This window comes from Chinchilla lanigera, unplaced genomic scaffold, assembly GCF_000276665.1.
Source record: "Chinchilla lanigera isolate Chin_1 unplaced genomic scaffold, ChiLan1.0 scaffold00116, whole genome shotgun sequence".
NCBI lineage: Eukaryota > Metazoa > Chordata > Mammalia > Rodentia > Chinchillidae > Chinchilla > Chinchilla lanigera.
In genome coordinates, this window is record NW_004955517.1 from 1,767,910 (window position 1) to 1,788,155 (window position 20,246).

General features: G+C 56.9%; 1 protein-coding gene across 1 annotated transcript in view; it reads left to right on the top strand.

The window, feature by feature from the left end:
- The window catches only part of Prickle2 (prickle homolog 2), a gene marked incomplete in the record, with an annotated part of 305,675 nt that overhangs the window by 266,588 nt on the left and 18,841 nt on the right, over window positions 1-20,246 (top strand). The window contains 2 exon segments of the mRNA XM_013506943.1: window positions 1,145-1,331; window positions 4,462-5,334. Coding sequence (XP_013362397.1) covers window positions 1,145-1,331; window positions 4,462-5,334 — 1,060 coding nt within the window.

Genomic DNA, 20,246 nt, shown 5'->3' on the forward strand with positions numbered 1-20,246 from the left:
ACATGATTTGAAAATATGTTCTCCCATTCTCTATTTGTATTTTCATTTTCTTAATGATGTCCTTTGAAGCATAAACGTTTTCAGTTTTGATGGAATCTACTTAACTTTTGTTAATTATAATTTTAGTGTCATATCTATAGTACCGTTGCCTGGCCCATGGTCAACAAGATTTCTACCTGTGTTTTTTTTTCTTAGTGCTTTATCTTTTTTCCCATTACATTTAGGCCTTTAATCCGCTTTCTGTTAATTTTTATATATGGTTGCAGGTAGGGGTTCAGATTGCTTATTTCCTGTGCAGCTGTCCTGTCGTCCCAGGCCGTGTGTCGAGACTGTCCTGCCCTCGCGGGACGGTCTTGGCGCCCGGTGAGGATCAGTTGACCGTGTCTGTGTGGATTTATTCCCAGGCTCTCAAGCCTCTCCCACTCCCCTCTGTGTCCACGCTGCGCCCGTCCCACACTGGCTGGCTGACTGCGCTAAGCGGTAGTACATTTTGATATCTGTGCTTTAAAATTTGAAACAAGCCTACATCGGGGTGAAAGGCACAAAAACTCAGGGGCCAGAAAGGTAGGAAATGAGGTCGTCCCACTGCGTGTCAGCGGGGAGTGATGGGGCGTGTGACAGATCGAGCAGCTTGCCACTCGTGTGAAAGCAGCAGCCGCCCTCTTGGCTCTGGCTGCCCGTGCCAGGCCGGACCGTGTCGGGAGTGTTGCCCGGAGTTAAGTTTCAGAGCAGTAACCGGGATCCCAGGTGTTTCTGTGACATCTCCCATTTTAACAAAATACCGTGCACGGGCCAAGTGAAACAGCTGTGCACGGCCAGTGCGCCCGTGAGCGCCCTGTCCTGGGCCCCACCCTGAGCTCCCTAAGGCACGACATCCTCTGTCCTATCTAAGGTGGCTCCTCGCCGGTCAGGCCACGCAGCATGTTTAGTTGTGCTCCGGGCAAATCCAAGTGCGGGAGCTGATGTAGATGTAGAATCAACGCACGCGTGCGTGCACACACACACACACGCACAGGCACGTGTAGGTTTTCAGTTAACGATTCGTGCAGGAGAGCTGCTTTCTGCCTTCTACTCTGGGCGCCCCGCTGCAGGGGGTTCTTAGCACCGGGTCTCGGACACTGACTGTTCGGCTTCCTGTCTGCAGATCATCTTTGCGGACGAGTGCACAGAGGCTGAGGGGCGGCACTGGCACATGAAACACTTCTGCTGCTTCGAGTGTGAGACGGTGCTGGGCGGCCAGCGCTACATCATGAAGGAGGGGAGGCCCTACTGCTGCCACTGCTTCGAGTCCTTGTACGCGGAGTACTGCGACACCTGCGCCCAGCACATAGGTGAGGCGGGCGGGGCGCGCAGCTCCAGCCTGTCGCAGTGGCGTCTCTCTGCCGGATGCAGTTAGATTCCCTTTGGTTACAAGGCGCGGGAGCCCAGCTCACTGGGTAAAGCTGGGCGTTCCTCGACTGACTGACAGACTGACGAGAGGACCCAAGGAGAGTGCTAGCTTCAGGGAGGGATGGACCAAGGTTCAGACGAAGTCTGGGTTTTTCTGTTGGCTCCCAAGGGAGCGTGCTGCCCCACGTGGCCACCAAGCTGAGTCCCCAGGACGGCTCAAAGGAGGGGCCGCGTCACTTCAATTTCCAGGTCACTTCCTCCAAATCAGAGTCCCGCCAGCCCCACTCTGGTCAAGGGCCCACTTCCAAGGCGGAGCTGTGTGCCGCACCAGGGAAGACGTGAGGGCTCGGAGGGAGAAGGTGGGCAGACAAACTGTCTCCCGCATTCTCCTCAGGAGAGCGGAGCTCTTGGTGGGACAGACAGTCAAGAAACCCAATGGCTCTGGCCAACATGTCTTCCTTTAAAAAACATCAGCACAGCTAAGCCAGCCAATACCTGAAACAAGAGATCCTTAAATAGCTCCTAAGCCATAAACTGCCCAAGGACGTCCCCCCAGCCCAGAACGCCACCCTCTCCCGGCCCGAGGCTTCAGCCAAGTACCCAGGAACCTTCCTTTCTCAAGGGTCACAACAGCCGCCCATGCGCACGGACTTCGGCGCTCTGAGTCACACTGGAGCAGTGGACGAGGATGGGAGGCTGGGCGGGAGCGGGGTAGGTGGGACCCGCAGGGGCACGGGCGTGTGCTGGCCCCGTGCTGCTGACCTGAGAACTTGAGTCCGCGCTGAGCGTTTGCTCAGGTGAGCAGCGGGGCGCCGGACCACTTGGCCACAGCGGCAGCTCCTGGCCCCCAAGTCCCGTCTCTCCTCGGGAAGCCTCAGCCGCTCAGACACCTAGAATTTTTACCCGGCAGCTTGAGAGAGAGGAACCTGCTTGACACCTGAGCTGGCCCTTCCTCTTGCCCTCTTCTTCCAGCTGTCCAGCTGTTCACTGGCTTCCCTCTTGCTTTCTCCCCTCCCACATCCACGAAAGACATCAGGGTTTTACCAGAATCGGAAGCGCTAGCACCTGCAATGCGCTTCCTGCTATGGCTGAATTCCTGACCCTGATGCTCTCTTGTATCATCATTAGCGTTACTATTATTTGATGCTGGATATTGAGCCTAGGGCCTTTGCACTGAGCCACACCCCACCCGACCACTTTCTAAAATCTGTTTTTGCATTTTTAGATGAGGTTTTGCCCAGGTTGGGCTTGAACTTGCAAAAATCCTCCTGCCTCAGCTTCCTAGAGTGCTGGGATCACAGGCCCTGAGGCTTCTTTCTAAAACCCCTTTTCTGTGGAACGTGATCTCCTGCCACAGCAGTAGTCTGCGCTCTGTGTCATAAGTCCCCTGTGGGGGGTGCTGTGCCCCTGACCACGCTGCGCAGACGCTCCACATTTACCCAGCCGCGAGGAGCAGGCCCTGCAGCAGGCCACTGTTGCTATGGCAACAGGACTCTTGCCGGCACAGAGCCGAATAAACAGTCCTATAAACAGACCGAGGCTGTGGCTGCAGCCGAAGTGATTAAAGGACTTAGAGAGGGAATAAAAGCAGGAATGCTTAGATGTTGCAGGGCAGAGCCCTTTTCCAGATGTCTCGAGTTCAGGAGCAGTTCAGAGGACCGTCTGACAGCGCTGATGTTTATCAGGCCGCGTTCCGCTGCCTGCGGGGCTGCTTTATAGCACGCCCGCCTCTGCGCCCCTCCCGGGCCCGCCCTGCCCAAGGCCCTGTCCGGGCACCAGGCCCTGCTGCTGCACGGGACCCTTCCTCCTCGAAGAAGCACCAAGCAGCTGCTGGCGGAGGGCAGGCCTGGGGCCACACTGCTCTCAGACCTTGAGCAGGGAGCCAGCAAGACGCCAGCTGCTCGGGTGCTGGGCAAGGACCCCAGGCGGCCAGGGGTTTCGGCGTGAGTTCTCAGGACACTGGGCGCAGAGGGCAGCCAGGCTTTAGAGCCATGGGCTGGGCCTACAGCTGCCCTCCGCAGGGACCCTCACCACAGCCCCGGGCACGGAGGCGGCTGCTTGCCCGGAGGTGCAGGGCTGAGACCCGACTTGGCAGGGCGAAGTGGGTAGAGGGGATCTGAGCCTGTGTTTGCCTCTGTAGTGAAGCCTCACTCTCAGCTAGTGCAGAACTGTGTGTCCAGTCCCAAGGGCACCAGGGGCCAAGGCGGGAAGTGTCCAGAGCCGGCGCAGCTGTGCTCCGAGCCGCGCCCCCACCAGCCACCCTCACTGCTGCCCAGAGGGACGGGTCCATTCACAGGATGCTGTCCTTACAGTGGCCAAGGCCCCTCCCTCCTCCATGACACCCCCACTTCCTCTGTAGGGCCAGGCTCCCAGCTGGAGAGAGGGTCCCACCCTGTCATTGAGGGCGGCTCATGGAGAGTCCCCCCCACAGCCTCTGCAAGGCTGGGAGAGGGTAATGGGCGGAGGAGGGGCTGCTTGTGCCTCCTGTCCCTGCCTTCTGACCCGCACGGAGCCCCGCTCCGGCTCTGGACGAACCTGCTGGGTCAGACACTCTGCTCTAGAGGTGGGGCTCACGTGGTGCGGCCTCCCCAGGAGGACTCGTGCTCCGTCCAGGCCCCCACTCCCTGCAGAGGGTTTGAGGGACTGACCGACTTCTCGGAGGCTGCGCCTGGCGGGGTGAACAGACGAGTCCCACGCACTTTATATGTTGCCCTTAATAGTTCCCGGCCTGCGGCAGAGTTTCGTTGTACGGTTTCTGCTCGTGCTGCCCTGTTGACATCCAAAGGCTGTGACTGTCCGAGCATTGTTTTCACTTCACGTTTTTGGTGCGGGACACTAGGCCTGTGCTGCCGTTTGTCCCGGGCAGAGTGCTGGGTGCCCCCTTTGGTCTGGGCGTTGCGAGGGAGCAGGCGAGTTAGGAAGGAGCCACCTGGCAGGATGTGTGGAGTAGGGTGTGCATGCCGGGTACCCGGGCCTAGGCGCCCGATGGGTATGTTATTCCCCTACCCCAAGCCCAGCCAGGCAGCGTGGGCCCAGCGGTCCCTCAGCCTCGCCTTTTTCTGGCCCTTCCAGGGATCGACCAGGGTCAGATGACCTACGACGGCCAGCACTGGCACGCCACCGAGACCTGCTTCTGCTGCGCTCACTGCAAGAAGTCCCTCCTGGGGCGGCCGTTCCTGCCGAAGCAGGGCCAGATATTCTGCTCCCGGGCCTGCAGTGCCGGCGAGGACCCTAATGGCTCCGACTCGTCCGACTCGGCCTTCCAGAATGCCCGGGCCAAGGAGTCCCGGCGCAGCGCCAAGATTGGGAGGAACAAGACCAAGCCCGAGGAGGCCGTGCTGAGCCCGCACAGCCAGCTGCAGGTGAGCTCGAACCGGCTGTCGGCAGACGTGGACCCCCTGTCGCTGCAGATGGACCTGCTCAGCCTGTCCAGCCAGACCCCCAGCCTCAACCGGGACCCTATCTGGAGGAGCCGGGAGGAGCCCTACCACTACGGGAACAAGATGGAGCAGAACCAGTCCCAGAGTCCTTTGCAGCTTCTCAGCCAGTGCAACATCAGAACTTCCTACAGCCCAGGAGGGCAGGGCGCAGGGGCCCAGCCCGACGTGTGGCCCAAGCACTTCAGCAACCCCAAGAGGAGCTCGTCCCTGGCCATGAAGGGACACGGCGGCAGCTTCGTCCAGGAGTGCCGCGAGGACTACTACCCCGGGCGGCTGCGGTCCCAGGAGAGCTACAGTGACATGTCCAGTCAGAGCTTCAGTGAGACCCGGGGCAGCATCCCGGTCCCCAAGTATGAGGAGGAGGAAGAGGAGGGAGGCGGCATGGCTGCCCAGCAGTGTCGGACCCGCCACCCCATCAGCTCCCTGAAGTACACGGAGGACATGACACCCACGGAGCAGACCCCCCGGGGCTCCATGGACTCGCTGGCCCTGTCTAACACCACAGGTAGGTCTGGTGCCCCGGCAGGCAGCCAGCCAGGGGTCATCTCTGGTGACGTGGTGCTGGCCCTCGGGATCTCGGTGTGGCTCCTGGCTTGCGTCAGAGGGCTGGATGTCAGTGACATCTGAGGAGAAGGCGGAGGGAAACCAGGCAGGCCAGAGAGGAGCCACGTGAGGAGTGCTGTCCCTTCCGAGGCCACCCCCAGCCTGTCCACCGGGGCTCTGCAGGTGACCTGCACTGCTGCCGGCTCCCTCCTGTGCCCCAGGGGCTGACATTTCTGTCCACTGCGGCCGCTGCCGTTGGCTTTGGGCTGCTGGAGAGTGACCGTCCGTCCATGGGTTTGAACACAGGCGAAGCAGATATTCGCACCGCCTGGGCTGTGGTCACCCCAGCCAGGTGCTGCTTGGAACACCCAGGCTCCCGAGGCAGCTCGCGGGGCCACGCTGAGCCCCGGCACCTCACAGGGAGCTGACGTCAGTGTGCAGCTGAGGACAGAGAGGAGGCAGTAGCCCAGAGAGGAGGGAGGGGGCGAGTCTCGAGATGCCCTTTTCCACAGGGTCGGTTTATGACGACTGGGTGTCACCTGAGAGGGCAGTGGTCAGGTGGAGGTGGCATGGTCCCCGTCCCTGCTATGACATCCAGCCCTCAAGCTCGGTCGGCTCATCCTGCTGCTCTTACAGCTGTCTTCCTGACAGGCCTGTGGGTGCTCTAGGCCCTCCTGGTGAGTCATTCAGGTGTGCGCTATGTCCACCTGTGCGTCGAGGTCCACGGTGGGATGAAGGTAAAGCAGCCTGGCCCCGCACGCCCACAGCCAAGAAAGGTGCTATGAGATCGCCCGGCGTGTCTCCCCTCTCAGGGCAGGTGCCGGCACCCCCGGTCAAAGGGGTCAGGTGCAGATACGAGGAGCTCGTGCGGCAGCCCCCTGAGCCTGCGGCTCAGCGCCAGCTGTGTGCTGCAATGTGCAGGGATCTGTGTCCGTGCAGCCGGCACTTACCTCGCCCTTGCCATGTGCCCGACGCTGTTCTAGGCCCTTTACAGGCAGCAGCGTGCTCAATTAACTGTCACAAAACCAAGAGAGGTGTATTATCATCCTGCTTTCTGCGCGGAAGAAACTGAGAAACACAGAGTCTCCCAGCTTCTAAGTGCCGGAGCAGGGATCCAAACCTGTGCACAAGGCCTCCAGAGCCACGCTCTTAATCATGTCAGGCTGCCAACCCAGCATGAGCGCCGTGTTGTCAGATCTCCAGGTATTGCAGAGCACTTAACAACGTGGATTTCGTAGATGTGAAATCCATTACTCTTTCTAGGACAGCAGAACGTGTCTCTGAGTTGTAGGGTGTCCACCCAGCGCATTTTGCCCTTTCTGTTCCTCAGATGCTTTCACACCGGCATTGCTGTTTGTCCCAGATGACGAAAAGCAGATCCCTTACCTGTGTGTTCAGATGAAGAAAGAAAAAGGCGGTGGAAGCACCCAGGGCTGGGTGGCGGGCACTTCCCTAGCACTGTGGGAGTGAGTGAGCAGTTGGTGCAGAGTGGCGACTGCCTGGCTTCCTGCTGGCTGTGTTGGTCTCAGAAGACCTGTGTGCTATAATTATTTAGGAGGCCAGCAGATAAATATGTACTTCAGCCTCTGAAGCAGAGTTGCTCAGAGCTAGACCACCTGCGACAGAATCATCTCATCGGGTGCTTGATTAAAACCTGGACTGCTGCTCCCGTCCCAGGCTCCCCACAGCAGCATGGGACAAGGGCAGGGCCAAGAGCCCGCATTTTAACCAGCTCCCTACTGGTGCAGATGTGCAGCACTGTCTGAGGACAGTTGTTCCTGGCTTGTCCGTTACAGCAGGACACCCTGTGGGCAGTGTGGAGGGGCAGGCTTAGGGACCCCTGGACAGACCAAGTGAGAAGAGAGAGCAGCTCTACTGCCAAGGAAGAGTGTGCGGGACCCTGACCCTCACGGTTTCCTGCGGCGCCGTGGGCAAAGCACCGGATGCCACTTCATGTCAGATCTTTGCCCAGCAGCCCTGAGCCAGGCCTGATAAAACTCCAGGAAAAGACGCCTGAAATACGCAGCGTTCAGTACAGTAGCTTCCACCACATACAGCTACTGAAATTAAATGGATGCAAGCTAAATGAAATGAACGCTGTGGGCCATCCGGTGCGCTGACAGCCTTGCAGGTGTTCAGCAGCAGTGGGCCGATATTCAGATTTCATTGTTCTCATTAATTTAAATTTGGTTAGCCACGTGCGGCCGTGCCAGCCCTGTTGATGGTGCGCGGGGCCAGAGTGGGCTGTCAGAGGGCACTGAGGCAGGAGGATTGCGAGTTGGAGCCCAGCCTGGGCAACTTAGAGGGATCTTGTTGAAAGAAAAAAAGTAGGGAAAAGAGAGAGGAAGCAAGCAAGCAAGCAAGCTGGGGTGTAGCTCAGTGTAAAGGCCTTGAGTTCCCCAGCACCACACACACACACACACACACACACACACACACACACTCACACTCACACAATTGACCAAACCTCTTTCTTTAACACTGTGGCGTCTGACAGGTCCATGGAAATATGAGTGCACAAAACTAATTTCTTGTTGTTGTTGTTGTTTTTGGTTATGTTTCTTGAGGCAGGGTCTTGCTCTGTAGTTTAGGCTGGCTTTGAACTCACCATGTAACCCAGGCTGGTCGAATTTATCATGAGCCTCCTGCCTCAGCTTCCCAAGTGCTGGAATTACAGGTGTGCGCCACCCCACTCAGCACAAAATTAACTTCCTTAATTCTCTGCTTCTCTTACTCTTGTGATGGTTGGGAGAAGGAAGAGCCTCAGAAGCATTTTTAAACTTGCAACGCAGGCCTGCAAAGCCTGTGGACGTAGGGCGGAGTCCGCAGCCAAAACCAAGATGCAGTGTGGGGGGCGGGAGAAAGTATAACAAGGCGTGGCAGGGCACATCATAAAGGCTGTATGTGCCAAGGACTCTGTCTGTGAATTTAAGCGCATTTAGCATTTCATCCCCACAGAGTTCCCACCTGGGAAGTGTGAGGTGCACAAATTCCACACACAAGGAAGTTGAGTCCTTCAGAATTTACGGAGCCGTGTGAGGCCACACAGCTCCTGACTGAGGAGGTTAGAGGCGAACCTGGGCCCCGTAGCTCCTGAACCAGTGTTCCCGACCATTAACCAGAAATGCGGGCCTGTGTGAGACCCTCCCGAGAGATGAGGGCGTGCGCCCCACGCCTGCAGGGGCCGGCCTCTTCACAGGAGCAGACCTGAGCAGCCGTTCACCTCGTGACCGCACACTTCCTCCAAGGGTGAGGCGGGGGCTGCACCCGGAACCTGGCCCTGCTGCCGCTGTGCTGCACTGTCGCGTGTGCGTTTTGCTGGAGAAGTCAGTCCTGTCTTGAGAAGGCAGTGTTCTGAGCTGTCCCTGTGTCTTTAAATCCTAGAACCACGGGCTGTGAGTAATCGGAATGTGTCACCGAAGGCTTAGTCCAAACACCTTGGTTCCTCCTTCAGAGAGAGGCTTTGGTTAATGGATTTCTTTTCCTTCCATGGTCGGTAACTTAGGTTTCTGAGTAAGTCTGCAGTGTTTAATCTGGCATAAAGCGTGATCTCTTTGTGGGCCGTGCTTCTCCCTGGAACAGATCTGGAGGAACAGATAGCTCCCCGGGCCTGCATGGCTCGGGCCTGTGCTGTGACCCGGGCTGGGCTGACCTGGAGCTGCAGCCCCTCCTCCTGAGAGGACGCACAGCCCACCCTCTATGGCACAGGGCTCCTACAGGCATGGCACAGCCACGGCACCACAGCACGGGCGACTCGGAGGAGCTCTGCACCCCGCTGTGCCCGGCTTGGCAGGTGATGCCCCTCTTGGCCTGAGGGATCACGGGCTCGGAGCAGCTCAGTGAATGCTGATCCTACTTTAGACATGGCCTGAGCTCTTAAATCACCTGACTCGCTCCTCAGCAGCCCTGGGAGGTAGACAGAGCTCTTATTCCCCTTTTACAAATGAGATGAGTGTGGCACAGAGGGGCTGCACCACGCAGACTCACCCCGGCGTTCTGGCGCCATGCCTGGCCCCGGTGCTCAGCCGCAGCAGGTGTCGGTGGCACCGAGGCACTGCTTTTGCCGGTGAGGATGATGGTCCTGGTGATCGTAACAGACCCTGACTGTGACCAGAAGCTCACGACCACCCTCTGCTGTGCTCCTTTCACAGATAAGTGCACAGGGTTCAGAACGGTGGTATTTTCGTCACTTCCAGTTGAGGGGACAGAATACCTGACACCCGCGACTTAAAGAAGTTTGCCCGGCCCCCGGATCCACGGGTTCAGCGGTTAGCTGACTGTGAGGCAGCGGTGGAAACTGCACACACGTGGAGGCCAGGGACAGAGAGAGGGGGTGGAGGGATAGGAACACACGCTCCTCAGTCTGCCCAGGGCTCTGCCCCTTCCAGCCAGGTGCCGCCTCTAAACGTGACACTTTTGGGGGGCGGTTTAGATCTAAACCGGAAGACAGTTTATGTCAGGCTAACTCCGACCACGCCGGAGATGCACGGAGGCACAGGCCGAAGCAAAAGCTGGACCCAGAAGGCGAGGGCCGTGGTCTGAGATGCTGCGCTCAGGCCAGAGTCAGGGAGGCCACAGCCGATGGTGTTGTGCAGGGGGCAGCAGCCAGGGAGGCACACGAGGTGCCGGCTGCAATCTGGGGCTCAGGCATAGGCACAGAGAAGACTGGAGGGGGCTTGGTGCCTCGAGCGGAGGCCGCACCACCGGACAGCTGGGGGCCCCAGGCATGCAGGCTGGTGCGGGATGACAGAGCTGGGACCCTTCCCTGAGGATCCCCACATTCCAGGAGGGGCCATCGGCCCAGCAAGAGCTGGGGCCCGAAGAAGGGACCCCCGAGCGGACCTTGCTCGGGGAGAGGACCGTGAGGGACCGGGAAGGGTGATTTCTGCTCATTCTCTCACTCGCTCCTTCACTCTGTAGGTTCGGCTTGAGCGGCTTCCCCGTAGTTACAGAAGCTGCGGGAGCAGCAGCCGTCCGCCGAGGTCGCGTCCGCTTGGCAGTTCAGTAGCTGGGTGGTTCTCTATGCCCCTGCGTCCTCATCTTTGAAACATGGCGACAGCAGTGCCCTGGCTTGCAGGCTTGCTGCGAGTTCATTTCCACAGAGGCCTTAGCGCAGTGCCCAGCGCCGCCCATGCTCACCGCCTCTGAGCTGCGATCCGCGTGCGTGGGCACTGGCAGCCTGCAGAAGGCGCTGAGCTCGCAGAGCTGAGCCCCTGGGACCTGGCCCCGCCCTCCCGCACCTCCTTTCGGGGGCGTGGATGGTGGATGGTAACCACTGGCTGTGCAATGACAGATAGCTGCGTCTGTGGGAGTGCCGGCTGGGAGGATGCGTAAGGGGTCATGTTGGCTGAGTGGGAGGTCAGAGAGCACGTCCTGAAAAAAGCAGCACCTAGAGATAAGGGAAGAGGCATTCCAGGCAGCAAGAGCCATGTGTGCAAAGGCCCTGTGGTAAGAGAGGACTAAAAGAAGGTCTTGTGATTAGATGGAGCATAAAGGACCATCAACCTGGAAAGGAAGGCAAGTGCCAGCTGCTTCAGAGCACTTAGGGCTATTTTTGGGGTTTAGGCCTTTCTCCTACAGGCACTAGAAAGCCCTTAAAATGCCAGTCCCAGGAGGGAGAGAGGCAGCATCACCTGAGGTGCGTTTGGCAAAGGCAGCCGCGGTGCCTCGTGGGGAGCTGACTCAGATGTGGACTCCGGAGGGGCTGCTGGGAAGTGGCGTTGAAGGCCACAGCATCCAAGGTGCAAGCAGGGCGACATCCAGAATCAGCAGAGGCTGAGAGGACCCAGCAGGGGTCTGCACCGCCCAGCGGAGGGCCCTGGGGGTCAGAGGCAGACAGATGTGTGAGCACAGAAGTGGACGCAGGTTGGCCTGTGTACTGTGAGGCCGTGTGCCCTTGGCCTCGGTAGGAGGAGGCGCAGCAGGGCGGGTCAGCAAGGGCTTCCGCCTCCTCCGACCCGTCTACAGCTACGGCCGTTGCTGCCCCGGCCCGGCCTCGCCCACACCTTGGCAAGGCAGGCTGTTTGCACAACGCCAGACATCGCTTGCTCGGGGAGAGGGCAATTTTCAGTGCTGCTGGCACACTGGAGAAGAATTTGAAAACAGCCGAGGGTCTGAAGCAAGGGCTGGAGCAGCTCATTTTACCAAGAATGTCTGAAATGTTTTTTAATCCTTGTAATGCAAACCAGTTCCACATTTAATTTGGGGAAGGAACATTTGTCCTGTTCCTCCTCAGAGCCTGAATGTCTATCGTCTAGCCCGGTTTTTTATTTACATAGCTGGGGAAAGCCTGCTAATCTGCCTGCGCCATTGCTTGAGAGGCCGCACCTCAGACACAAACGGTGCGGCGCAGTTCTCTCTGCCTGCGCCTTCCCCTGGGAAGTCGGAGCAGATTTGCAAACAGACTCGGAGCTCACCTGGAGTCCTAGGGCCAGCCTGGGACATATTCTGGAAATGCTTAGAAAGACGTCTTTGTTCAGTGGCACTCCAGAGCGTGTCTGTAAGCTTAGAACCCGGAGTCCTAACTATAACAAGTGTAAATGAACAATTTTCTTTTTTCTCCTTTTTTGGCTAGAGAACTACAGAGCTCACAGATTTAGTTCTGGGGCCCAGCAAATGCCATCAGGACCCAGTAGTTTCTTTCCATCTCCCAGATCTTTCGCTGGGTTCATGCCCAGGCCGCTCTTTCCAGGAATGGCAGAGTTGGCCATTGGCCGCTCCAGACTATTATCAGTTAGGCATCAGGTATCAGGGAAACAGAATTGCTCTTTCTTAATAATCACCAGAACTCCAGAACGGAACCTCACTGGCCTGCCTGGTGTTCCCTAACAGCTCCCAAACTCAGCCCTGTGACCAGGGGAAAGGAATCACGTTCCCACCCTGGGGACGAGGCCACAAGGTTGAGCCTGTCAGGACTGCAGGACTGAGGCAGGAGACAGAGAGAGGGCTCTCCAAGGAAGCTGAGCACCTGTGTTCAAAGCGGGAGGAAGTGTGATGTGGGGGGGGGAATCCACAGGCACCTACAGGTGCCCTGGAAGTAGCCCGTGCACTTGGGGCAGGCCTCCTGACCCACTGCCTTCCTCAGGAGCCACACCATCCGAACCGGGCGTCACGCGTCCACCATGTGATATAGCTTTGCTTCTCGGGAGACAAAGCCCTCGTCTTTAGGGTATGGACTGTGGGGTTCTGACTACTGAGATGTTCTGGAGGGCGAGTTGGAAGGAGCCCAGCTTTCTCGTTCTGTGTGGGTCGTGCCTGGGACACACCTTCAACGGGTCCCCTGGGGTGACCTACCTAGGCTGCTCCAGAAAGCTGGGGCCTTCAGCTGGCATTTTCGGCTGTGCACAGAGAAACAGAGGACATTCTCAGAACAGATGAGAGAGGAAGGTAGCCATGGACAGATGCGACTGAGCCCGGCCTAAAGCATCTGAATGCCTTTGCTACTTGTCACGGTCTTGCTGACATTTTCTGGGTCCAGAGAAATTTTTGAAGTGCCCTGGTTTTATAACTGTTCTGGTGGCACATTTATAACCTCAGGGTGGGCAACCACCTCTGCCTGGAGTCTGTGACTGGTGCTGACAGAACAGCTGCTGATTTCATTCATTTTGTTACTGAAAAGTCAACTCTGGAGAACTGAGTCCACAGTGCGACGTGGGCTGGAGGGGTGATGGTGCCTCAGAGCAGTGCGGGGGCAGAGGGGCTTTGCCAAGAACCCTCAGCATTTCCCTCGGGACGTTTCAATTTGGGACTCTCACAAAGGGAAGCGAGATGTATAGCTCTTGAAAATGGCTTTGATACTCAGGTTTTCAGGATTTGTTTTTAATACTGTCTATGAATAATTAGAAAACTGTAGAGAAAAAAATTAAGAAAGATGGAAGCATGGAAAAAACACCCCTAATCTTACCACTTGGGGAGTGCTAATATGCTTTCTTACTATACGTTGTGTATTTTTTTTCCTAATTTGGTGGTGAACATACCAAATATTTGTGTCATGAACGTATTCATTTGTATTCTTTTGTCATTAGTATTGTTCCGTGGCTTTTTTTTTTCTGGCGGTGGTGGTGATATTCCGAATTGAGCCTAGGGAGCACTGCACTGCATCCTTGGGCCTTTTTATTTATTTTGAAACAAGGTCTTGCTAAGTTGTCCAGACTGGCCTTAATCCTGCCTCAGCCTCCCAAGTAGTAGGTGGGATTACAGGCACGTACTACAGAGGCTAAATTTATATCTCTGCCACATACTGTATATTCTTATTGCCTGAGTCCAACCTCCTGCTGAGACAAAAGAAAAGATAGATTATACTTCCTCTCAAAAATTCTGCAAGTGTCCCATCCCCAAACAGCTAATGGCACTGTAGACTGCACCTTACTGGGAGAACGCACTATTTGATGTGTATGGTGGTAGATTCCTTAAATACATGGATTTGGATTACACACAAAAGGGGATAGGACATGCCAAGACATTTGGTGGTTTTGGTATCATCAATGCATACATCGGAAAAAGTGCACAACAAAACACTCTAGTCCTGTAATAGAAACTTTTCCAGCTCTAGAATCAATATGAAAATCAAAAGATTGGGAGACCAGAGCTTTCTTTCCTAGGCATTTAAGGTTAGTGGGTTTGTTAGTTGTTTAATCTAAAATAATTTTCCCCAGGCCTTCTCAATTTCCGGGGCTGATTTCTTGCTACATTGAGAAGCAGAGGACATGCTCAGAGCAGGGCTGACAGTACACACACACACACACACATACATACACACACATACACACACACACACACACAGCGTGTGCATCACCATGAGATGTGTGTAGGCTGCCAGCCCTGTTTTGCCAGGTGCTGTCACCTACCACCTACCCTCTCCAAGTCAAAACCAGACCGTGACACAATCTGGGAAGCAGCTGTCACACGTCAGGCTATGCAAATAGTCGTCATTTAGGAGATGAGGCCTGTGTCTTCCACTAAGAGGTCACCGAGAAAAAGCCTAGTGCTTTCTTTGGTACAAAATCTTCTAACTGGGGCCAGGGATACAGCTCAGCGGCACAGCGCCTGCCTGGCAAGCTCAAGGTCCGGTGTTCAATTCCCGGTACCAAAAAATAAACATCTTAAAACTGCTTTTAAATGTCATGCCAAGTTCCACTTAACTAAAACAGGCATGTTTCCCCTTTCTGTTCCAAAAATCAGCTTTTCTCAGCTCTTTACTACCCAAGGCTGCAGTTTGCACATTTCTGGTCCTGATTTTCCCGTGTACAGAGAATACAGGCCACAGCCTGGTCATTTTGTTTCTGGCCCGGTGGAGCAGAGGTACACTGCATTTCTCTGGCTGTTTCTTTGCAACAAATCTGTGCCTCTCAGCTGGGCTAAGTCAGACAGATTCTTGCCTCCTGGAGTCAGTTGTCCATGGGGTCAGAGCTGCTTCCCTGAGGGCCTGAGCCGCCCAGGACACCTGTGGGAACTTGTTTCTGGCTTGGCATCGTGCTTTTGGCCAGAGCATGCTTGGCTGTGACAGCGCTGCTCAGCAGTGAGCAGGCCCAGCCTTGCCAGGCTCCTGCCAGCCAGGAGCACACCCCCACGGCTGCCCTTCAGTTCAGAGGTGCCAGCGTGTAAAGGCAGAAAGGTCAGTTCAGGTTTTACTGGTGTTTCTTCCGTGGGAGCAGACTGAGCTCATCACGGGGAGTGAGAGGAGAGAGAAGAAAAGACTAAGATAACCAACCCGTCCTTCCTCTTTCTTTCTTTCGTTTGGATCCCAGGTCCCAGGTAAAAAGACAACAGGAAAATAAATCCCCTCTCCAGGGCCGTGCTCTCTTCTGCAGCGCAGGCCTGTGGGAGCGTGGTGGTCCACATCAGTGGTGCTCCGTGGGGGCGGGTGGAGTGGCACGGAGTGGTGATTTTGACACCCGGGGACATCTGGCAAGGTTGGGGTACATTCTGAGTGTAAACCTGTAGGTTCGGGTTGACACTGGCTTGCTAGTAGGTGGAGCGGGGCTGCTAAGTGTGTATTCTAGAGTGAGCAGAACGGCAGCCCCCCACACAGCGGAAAGGAATCGTGCAGCCCCAGGAGCCAGCAGCGCCGAGACCAGAGGCTGGCCTAGACACGGGAGCCCCTGGGAAACCCTCCATCTCCATGTGAGTGGGTCTGGACTACATCCAAGGGGACGTGACGCCCAGTGAAGGGGCCTCCCTGGCTGGGCCCTGCAGAGACCCTTCCACGGTGCAGAGAGCCCCTCGTGCTGCTTGCTCCGAGTCCAGCTGCAGGGCACACTGGCCTGGGATCCTCAGAGTGAGGCTGACCGGGTTGAAATCCCCCGCCCCTCTGGCTACCTGCCCCCAAGCCTGTGGCCTCACTCTCTCAGTCCCCCAGCTTCTGGGGCACATTGGCCAGATGGGGCTGCAGGAGGCAGGAGCTGACTCCCAGGCAGCAGGGTCATGCAGTGGGCAGCTGGCAAACGCACATCAAGGTGTGGTCACTTTTATTCCCGGGCCACCTTCCTTTGTTCTGTTTCTGCTCACTCCTCACGTACGGGGAGGAGGGAGGTTGGGCAGAACTCAGAAAGGTGGCAGAAAGGTGTAACATGAGGCCTGGCCATTCCCAGATGTCAGCGAGCCAGCTGCACCTGGGGACTGTTCCCTGGGTCTTCGGAATGCCCGCACCCAAGGAAGGAGGCCTTCCTGCATCTGACTTGCCATTCTGTCTGAACTAAAAGAGGCCACCAGAATCTGTGGCCTGATTCTGCCCCTGTAACGCCTATTAACCTAATGGAGCCCAGCACCACCTCCCCCAGAAAGGAAAGAGCACTGCAACCCCCAGGCTGCCCCACCCCACCCAGTATCAGTCAACTCCGGAAGAATTCCCAGTCCTGCAGCGAGGACGGGTAAGCTGTTCTCCGAGTGTGTGCAGAGGCCCACAAAAAGGAAAGAAAGAGGCCCCGCCCCGGGCCTGGAGGAGGGAGACAGTGGAGAGGCCACAACAATGGAAGTTTCCGCTGGGATCAGCCTCAGCCCCAGAAATGAGCCTTGCAGGCCCTGGGCTTGTCAGCCTCAAACTCCGCCCCTCTTCAGGGAGAGGGAAGGTTCTGCCGGTCCTGAACTCCCTTCCTGTCAGCTCCCTCTATTGCAACCCAAATCGTACCATCCCTGAGGAACCAGACCTGTCAGCGGCCAGGCCTCCATCACCTGAGTTCACCCGAGCATGGCCGTTCTGGGGTGGGACTGCCCAGTAAGCCGATGGCGTCCACCGCACTTCCTGTCTTCTCAGCTGTTTGTGGTAGGGGCACTCAGGACCGCGGCGTTAGCGTGAGGTACCTTACCCGGCAGTACTGGCCTCGGCACGTTGGATCAGAGGCTGTTTTACTCCAGCCGGCCTCTGGGCCCTGGGACTGCAGCAGAAGGAAGCACTTTGAGCCTCCTTAGTGGGTTCCTGGAGCCCCTTCCGCAGCACATTGTCCCTCAGCGCTGAGCACGGAGTCCTCGGGGGACATCCACTTGTACATGCATGTGCTCCCCACGCAGCACCCCCCGAGTGTGTCTCTGAGTGCACTGGGCTTCCAGGTCGGTCATTGGAGAGGGGGTTGTGCGGGGCTCCGCCCATCCATCCTCAGTCCCAGCAGCCCTGCTTTATCTGTTTTCTGTAGCAGAGTTTGATCCAAGATGTTTTTGGAAACAGAAAGTTATAGAGAAGAAAAAGATATTTTTAAAATCTTGTTTCTGAGTTGCTTTATATTCATGTATTCAACAAATATTTATTGAGTGCCCACCACATGCCAGGCACTCTGCTAGTTGCCAAGTGCATGGTGATGAATAAATCAGAGGCAGCCCTGTGTGGGTCAGGCCCCAGCAAGAAGCAGATGGCAACCTGAGGATAACTGAGGAACGCCTGGCCGAGGGAGGGCACAGGGCCGCAGCTTGGGGAGGGGCCCGGGCTGTGCAGCCTGCGCTCTGCAGCTCTCCAGCCCCGCCTCTGCCTCCTCCCGTTGGTCACACTCAGCTAGAAGCCGGGGAGAAGCAGCCACTGATACAGCTGGAGCAGAGCAGGCCACAGAACCGGGTAGAATCTCGCAGGGGTCTGCAAACACGGGGAAGATAGACTGCAGCAAGTGCAGAGGAGAGGGGCCAAGGACAGAAGGGAGGGTGCCGAGGGTCGGCGCGCGCACAGGAGGCCCCAGGAAGCTCTCTGAAGTGACTGTAAGGGGGGCTTTGGGCAAGAAGGTCCGGGCTTGGGGAGGGGAAGGAGGGGCGGGAAAGGGGCTGGGCCTTGGGAATGCGCATGCGCAGTCGGCGGCAGGAAACCTCAGGCTCCTGGAGCTCGAAGGAGGCCCGTGTGAGGAGGGTGCAGTTGTCAAAGGGAGGAGAGCTGTGCTTGGAGCTGAGGCGCGCTCCCTGGCGCTGGCGGGCTGGCGCTCAGCCTCCCGGCGTCCCCTCTGAGAGCCCTGCCCTGCGCCCCCTTTTTAGTGAGGTGTGTGACCCAGGGGACAAGAAAGCAAACGCAGCACGACACGGAAGCGGGTCCGAAATGCCGTGTGTGCTGGGATCTGGGGCCAGAGAAGCGGGCATTCCACGTGGGGAATCAGGGAAGCCTGATTTCTGCCCTGAATAGACCCTGGCTGTCACGTGCCTTGGAGATTTGGGTTTTACCTCAGGTGTTGTAGCCTAGCCCAGCCATCAATATATAAATGTGTAAAGTATAAGCTTTTCCTTAAGCAGTAAGCCTTGAAAGCATGGCTGCACAAAGCTGTGCTCTGCGAGTCCCCGTTTTCCTCCCTTGCACACACAGCTAGCACCGACCGAGGCCGACCAGCTCGCGGCCCCTGGATGCATCTGTTGGTCCCTAATAGGCAGCACGGAGCTGTTGGCACTTTTCCTGGGGATGTGGGTGACTGCCGTAGTTACAGAAAGCTTAAACCATTTTCCAAGAGTCTGGATCTTTCTACCTTTCTTCAAGATCCTTTTCGAGGGCTGAGGCCCAGGGGTTGGGCGGGAAGATTTTGCGTTGGGGTGGGGGGGTCTTCATGAAACAGCGCTCTTGATCTCATCCCCAGTGCTGAGGGAGACTGGCAGGCCCCCGGCCTTCTCTGCTCACGGTGGTAACAGGAGCCCAGGGCACACAGGACGGTCTACCCCAGCCTGGAACGTTTTAAGGTGCATCCTTAGTGCTTACTGCGCAGTCACCCCCATCTCTTTCCAGAGAGTGGTCACTTGGGCACCGCGTGGGAAGGTGTAAGATAGACGCTGGAATACTCAGGCACTGGCTCTCAACCTTGGCCACAGATGGAAGTCTTTTTAAAATCCCAGTGTATGGCCCATGCCTCCAGGCTTCCAACTGCCCCTGTCTGGCATTTGGCCAGGCGTGGACGATATGAGAGCCCCCGTACAGCAGCTCTACCAGGCACTGAGCCTGAGAAGCACTGTACGAAGCCAGATCCAAATTCCTCATCAGGTGCTGTGTTTCGAGCTTCTGGGATAATCCATGGGTAGCTCTGCCTCCGGTGCCCTGGCTTGGCATCCTCCCTCTGACCCCCCTCCCTGAGTCAGCACACATCGTAAGAGCAGAGAGCTCGTTGCTGAACACTCAGATGCTCTCTAGGAACCTCCGGGCCCACAAGTCCTGCCCACAGCGCCGAGAAGCTGCAGAGTGTGGGTGTCACATTGCCACTAAGGAGACGGGCTGGAGATGCAGACCCTGTGCAGCTCTGCTCCATTATCCCCAGCTCTGAGACCTTGGGCAGGTCATCTAAATTCTTTGGGCATGGGTGTCCTCATGTATAACAACTCTTTCCCTGGGGCCAGAGAGAAAACACTCACTGCAATGCCTGCGTTACAGTCAGCACTCAAACATGTTGGTTTTGCCCTCCACAGGGGTAGGGAACACTCCAGGGACTCCAGTATCTTGATATTGTAAAAGCTCTGGCATAAGCGGAGAAGGAGAGTGAACTGCAGTAGGCATCCAGCACCGCTGCGGTGATTGTCCTCATTTTGGAGATGCAGAGATGAGGGCAACGTGAGCTCAAGGTCGTGTAGCTAGGGCATGCGTGCGCGTGGGATTCCTGCAGGCCTGGGTCTGTGCTTCGAACGGCCACTCTGCATTCCCCTCATGAGGAAGGCCACTTGTGGTGACACCAGCCCTTCATGCTGGCTGGAAAGAGGCTGACACGGCGCGCAAGGCTTTCTCTCACAGGAGGGGTTCTCCAGAGAGACATGAGTGTGTGAAGTCAGGATGGGCCAGGCATCTGCTAATACTGTCCTGCGCCTCTTTCCTTGTTTGCTCCCCTCCTCCCGGCTGCCTGGCCCTGTGACTCCCTGCACAGCCGGGACGCAGACCCAGAACAGCACCACTGCAGGAGGAGAAGCAGCCAGGCGGTCTCCCCACCTCTTCCTCCTTATCACTACCGCAGGAGTGAGATCCTCCCCAGCTCTGCCTTCAGCAGCCGCAGTCCCACCCAGCAGTTCTCCAACCTTTTTTAAGGGAAATGAATAAATAAGGCCTGCTGCCTTTTTAACAAGCTAAACATGAGGTTCACACTTGCCCCCGCCCCTCATTCCTTGCACTCCCACTGCCTTGTCCAGAGCTGGGCCTCTGCGCCTCCCCACGGCAACGGCACCCGAGATCTGCTGTCACAGGCAGAACTGGCGGCTGGAAAGCCCGAAGTGGGATGCGGTGTTAGATGCTAGTGCATAATTATCTGCTTAATCTTTGTAATAACGCTGTGCGGGACACGAGTCCTACACCTTACGGATAGTGGAACCAAGCCTGGGAGATGGGAGTGGCTTGGCCAGGATCGCAGATGGGCAGGCAGCTCAAGCCAAGCATCCCAAACTGGGAGTCCTGTGACTTCAGCCCTGCAGGAGAGGGGAAGACGTTACGCACACTCTTCCCTAAGGACA